Raw genomic sequence first — 5141 nt, forward strand, 5'->3', positions numbered from 1 at the left:
GTTCTAAGAGTGGCCATGACGCACACGGCGAATGATACTTTGTTGACCCCACCAGAATAAAAACATTATAACACTATTGACAGTTTAAAGTAATTAGTATAATGTTATTCAGTCAGAATTCCTCAAACAAAATACAGTTTCTTGAGTGACATCTGTCCTATAGAAATATAGTCGTTTGGTGGTTAAGGCCGGTTAGCCGACACTTAACTGAACGTCAGCAGCGACGTTATATACGTATGAGATGGAATATATGCACTTTTAATTGCGCAGTCGAAAGTAAAATTCGTACATAAAAACGCTTTTCGCTCAAACGTTTTCTTTCAATTTGCTCTGGTAGGGATTCTTTGTGTGCCAGTCATATCTGCTTTATATTGACGAGCTTAGTTACTCTCGATGACAAATACATCATTTAACGTAACGAGCCGTTACCCTTTCAGCCTCTGTCACCGTAACGCGTACGCAGTGGTAACCCGTTAGAAACGAGTCCGTTCTTCCTGGGTCGTCGATTTTTACGAGTCAATACAGCCAGCGGCGGCGGCAGCAGCAGCAGCAGCAGACAGCTGTTTGACCACATGTGGCCATTACATAAGAAATGGTTGTATAAACAATATACATAGAAGGCAATCGAGCACCATCAGATACGTCGTATTTGATTATATTTGCACCTTCATCATGTACCTGCATCTGTGGATGCTTACCTCACCGGTCGTACCTACCGTTTAGGGCAAAGTATCGGCCATACACGGACACCTACTAATATACCAGATGCTGTCTTACAGCGTTTTAAAATAGTTTCGTCGACTATTCATAGCAATGCGTCGTCGTATTATTGAATGACAGGTGGTTCCAGCAGGCCTTTGTACGATAGTAGTGTTTTTATGTCGATTTGGTATTGTATTTATACGCATGTATTCGCGTCGATGTTTCCCTCTGTTTATACGCCTGTTTGTGCAGGTAGGTAAGAATGTCTTTGCCGTGCGCATCACACTTAGCATCGACCATATCAGCCAGAAAAGCAGCGTCTATGCACCGAACCTGCTCCTTGTATAGAGCCTACATGTGTTCTCGGGACGTTGATCGTGCGAGGTAAGCACTCGCTGGTGATCTTTCCCTACCAGCAGTTAAGAACGTATTGTAGATTCCGACTTTGGATGTGAGAAGCGCAGGCGGTGGCGACTGACTGAACAGAACAAAATATTATGACTCGAGGCACCTCGGCATTTCCCCCCATGATGAAATTATGCAGTAACAGCAATACTGGCATTAGCAAAAGCAGAATAGTCAGTCGCAACATTAGCAGCCATGGCAGACAGCCCACCCGCATGTCATTCCCGTGAGCATTCGCACTCAATGCTGTTTACAATTTGGCTCTTACTCTCCGTCTCCGATTCGACCAGTGGCTATGGCGACGGCGCCGTATGCGCGTCAGCCGCAGCCAGCGAGGGTAGGGACATAACCCTCTAAGCATCGCTCGTGAGCCCGTATATATACAGCCCGCAGGGTAATAACAGAGAATACTAGAATACAGCGACGTTAGTTTGCCACTCCCAATTGCCGTCAGTTATTCCGGTGTGCTTTCTGTTCTTTGTTCTGTCGACGCTAACATCATTACCGTTACGTCCACGACGACAAACGTCATCGCAACTGTCCCGCATTATGTGCGGGCTATGATAGGCTTTCTCTGAGCAGTTTAGTAAGCCGAGTGTGCTTGTCCACAACAACAGATTCTCGTAGTTTTTCCGTAGCGGCTCACATTGCTGTAGAGATGAAACACATGTTATAGATGAACTTTAACTAAATCACCTGTCTTGTCGATCTGTCCACCATCTTTATTGCTTCAAGCTGTGCTAGCTCGGTGTACAAACAAAGCAAGTGGCAATCAATTTACAAGCGGAAATTGACGGAGTACCGGCTTCGAGTGAGTAGGATTCATACTTGTTCTTTTGCATCCGGAGCAGGCGAAACCAGAGCGACATTAGAAGCTGCCTGCCCGCGTGTTTCCCGCATCGGTGATCTCTCTGCGAACGTTGCCAGTTCTGCCAACGTTTTGCATGCCTCTGGAGTGGTCCCGCGCTGTTCGTGGACCGGTGGCAAAGGCCTGCCCCGGTGGCCAACCGCAGCCCCCCTCAATTGTCCTGCATTGGACCCCGGGCAACGCGCGAGGCTTTCCAGAGGCTACCACTCGTAAACTCGATCTGGCTCGTGCATTCGACCTTCCTGACACCACATCCATTACTATAGTTACTTCCGCCCCGGACAATCTCAAATCCAAAGGCTTTCGTTCGATTCGATTGCACGCGACTTCCGGTTAGTACGCCGTAGAACAATGAATAGCCAGTCCCGTTTGCAGTTACAGTAAGTTGAAACGTGTACTGCTCAACTTACGTTTTCTTTTTTCACCCAGTTTATTTTTCATTACATAACCACGCCATTGTTTGTTCCCCGCACTATATAACGATCAATTATTGTCTAACGAACTGCTAGTCAGAAAACTTCCTAGGTATATAGCGAGATTGCCCATTTAGGTTCAGTTTGCTGGAGCCATGTAACTAAAAAGATCCGCTGCGGTTTCTATTCTGCGCTTATTCTTTAACACTTCTAAATGTAGTCATTAAAGCGAGAGACAGCAAAGTCCACCATGGCAACTTTGTCATCGTTGAAAGATGTACAGTCGTCAGTCTGTGTGTGCGTGTGATGCGCAACGGCACTTATCACAAAAATCATTTGAACTTTCGAAATTTCTATTGAAAACACCGACGCATGCCCATGCCATTTGCTATTCATGGTACACCCCTACGGATTTAAGCATTATATTATCGCGTAAGGGGTGTAAAACGTAGACTGACTCCAAAACATTAGACATGTTTGATGGTGCACCTTCCTCTTGGCGCTTTTTCTCCGCCTTATCGGTTGATGTTGGCCAAGATAGGTTTTGATTAATTAGGCGCTTAGCTTAAGATGCTAGACAAGCATTATAAAACTGACATGTAGGTAGGTATTACGCAGTCTCTTGCAGCCAAATGTTATCGTACTCAATGCGAATAACTATTTAACAATGTAATGAGCGGAGGAATCTATTTCGAGAATCTTCCCCTACTGGCCATAAATCAAAAATGCCCGCACTTCCAGCAACAAACGAAAGCTGATAAAGGACGGACCCAATTTGGGAGATCCTTTCTCATCTGGATATAGTGCCTGCCAGTGGCGTTTTCACCGGCTGCACAATTGTAATAAAATATGTTACTTTGATATTTTCTCTTAGTGATGAAACCAGATCGTAGCGAGGAGACGCTCTTTTCGTGCCGTAAATCATATAAGTAATAACCGTATCGATTAACGTGCAGCAAAAACAAGAAAAAAAAAAAGAGAACTTCAATTACAGCAGATGACATCTTTAGCCTACTCCAGAGTAGACATATTGAAACTAGAGGTCAATGTTGTTAATACAAAGCAAACAGGGACAATGTCGAATCTAGCTATATTCAACTAAGACTTGTAGACGCTTAACGTTAGTGGAAAGACAATTTTGTTCAGCAGTCGCTGCTGCTCTGAGTAATATGCCAATTTTCTCTTTGGTCTGCCTTTCTTATCGGCGTGGTCTGCGAGCCGCTTACGCTGGCCATGAAACCAAACACATCCACGTCGTTGTCTCGTGTGTCGGGTGTTTAGTAAATACAGCTCCTATCGAGTGACATACTGAGGCTAAACCTGCTTGCTACTCAGTTTTCATTTAGAAAAGTGCGATCAAACAGCGCAGTGACAACTATAGCGGCTCAAGTTATTGCAACCTTATTTGTTTAAGGTGAATGAACATTGCGGCAGTAAACTTCTTCTTATTATTTAAAGTGAACGTTAAAGTCGATATAAAATATGATCGATTTGCTCGCCGTATGTATCAGCAACTTCAGTGTGATTCCGTCGACAGTACCATTAGCCCCTAGAGCAGACGTGTACGCATGCTGCTCATAATATTGAAACTTAATCTGAAATTTACCGTTCTAACTTTCTCAACACAGATGCAGATCCGGCGGACATCTTACCAGCGAGGCCCTCGGGCATCCGCTATACTACTGTGCGGTATCCTAGCCGTATTATTCGATCCCTGTGCGACCTCAAAACCTCAAGACGAGTCATCTCGAGCAGTTCAGCTGTGTTGGGAAAGGCTAATCGATGCCGTGCGAAACCTAAGCGATATCCAGACCTTCGACCCCGTTGAAAAACGAGTCATCCGCGTGCATGGTACCCCCATTCTTTTACCCTCTTTTTAGCTAGTTTATTGAAATGCAACACTTAAGACGTCCGTACCAATAACATGTTGTTACTATATAACTAGCGATTTATCCTATGGCTTATTCGTACAAGTTCTTTGTTGCTGGCTTGCAGACGACGAAAGCGCTCGTCCAGCGATCGTGAGCTCATCGCGCCTTCTTACGGTGACCCGACGAAGCGAAGTATACGAGGTTGTCAATCGCAGCTCACCTGAGGGGCCTGTGATCGACTGTTGTCGCATTAAGTGCACACTCGAAGAACTAATTCGTTATGGTGCCTCCATAGGACATTAGACTAACAATCAGGACCATCACAACACGCACAACACGTAGTACACACATCCACCTACATATGCCAGTTACCTTCATCAGCATGACATGTTTCCACCGCCTATCATCTTCACTGCATATCAGACGTCTGTGCGTGGACGCTCCGACGGGGCATGGACGGCTTGAAACGACCGGATCCGATTATGCATGTCTCAAATAAGAGGGATCAACCTAATTTACCATATATCAGTGCTATGTAATCTGTATACCTAATTTATCTCAACACACATACATATATATAGATATAAAACACTGAATGAATGGTCGGACAGGTTAGGGTTATTTCGTTGTCTGACCAAAAATCACACCTTACACCCAAGTATTGAATTAATATTATCCATGATTATTTAAGCATTTAGCAGGCATACCATTATAGTTTCTCCCGGATTAATTTGTAGCTCAAGTGCAAGTCCTAACAAACTGAGTAGCTCTTAAAACCCGGTTCACCGTAACCACACGAATTCTCGTGACGGGGTGGCGCATACAGAGTTAGTCCTTGATTTTATGTAGGACATATATATATATGTATATGTATATATATAT

The 5141-nt window shown here is 44.4% G+C and overlaps 1 protein-coding gene across 3 annotated transcripts in view; it reads left to right on the forward strand.

Annotated features, from left to right (window-relative positions):
* The first annotated feature begins 1497 nt into the window (after positions 1–1497).
* Positions 1498–5141, forward strand: part of LOC111242810 (uncharacterized) — a 5132-nt gene continuing 1488 nt past the window's right edge. For 2 of the 3 annotated variants that reach the window (XR_002670169.2, XR_015321669.1), the window contains exons 1-3: positions 1498–2307; positions 4017–4239; positions 4384–4460. Coding sequence is in view for 1 of the 3 variants with exons in the window: in XM_022787635.2 (XP_022643370.1) it covers positions 4017–4239; positions 4384–4562 (402 nt within the window). In the remaining 2 variants the exon portion in view is untranslated. Of the gene's footprint in view, positions 2308–3219; positions 3803–4016; positions 4240–4383; positions 5136–5141 lie in introns of those variants that run through there. The other variant, XM_022787635.2, reaches the window with a different exon arrangement.

Source organism: Varroa destructor, unplaced genomic scaffold, assembly GCF_002443255.2.
Source record: "Varroa destructor unplaced genomic scaffold, Vdes_3.0 BEIS01000001.1, whole genome shotgun sequence".
Lineage (NCBI taxonomy): Eukaryota > Metazoa > Arthropoda > Arachnida > Mesostigmata > Varroidae > Varroa > Varroa destructor.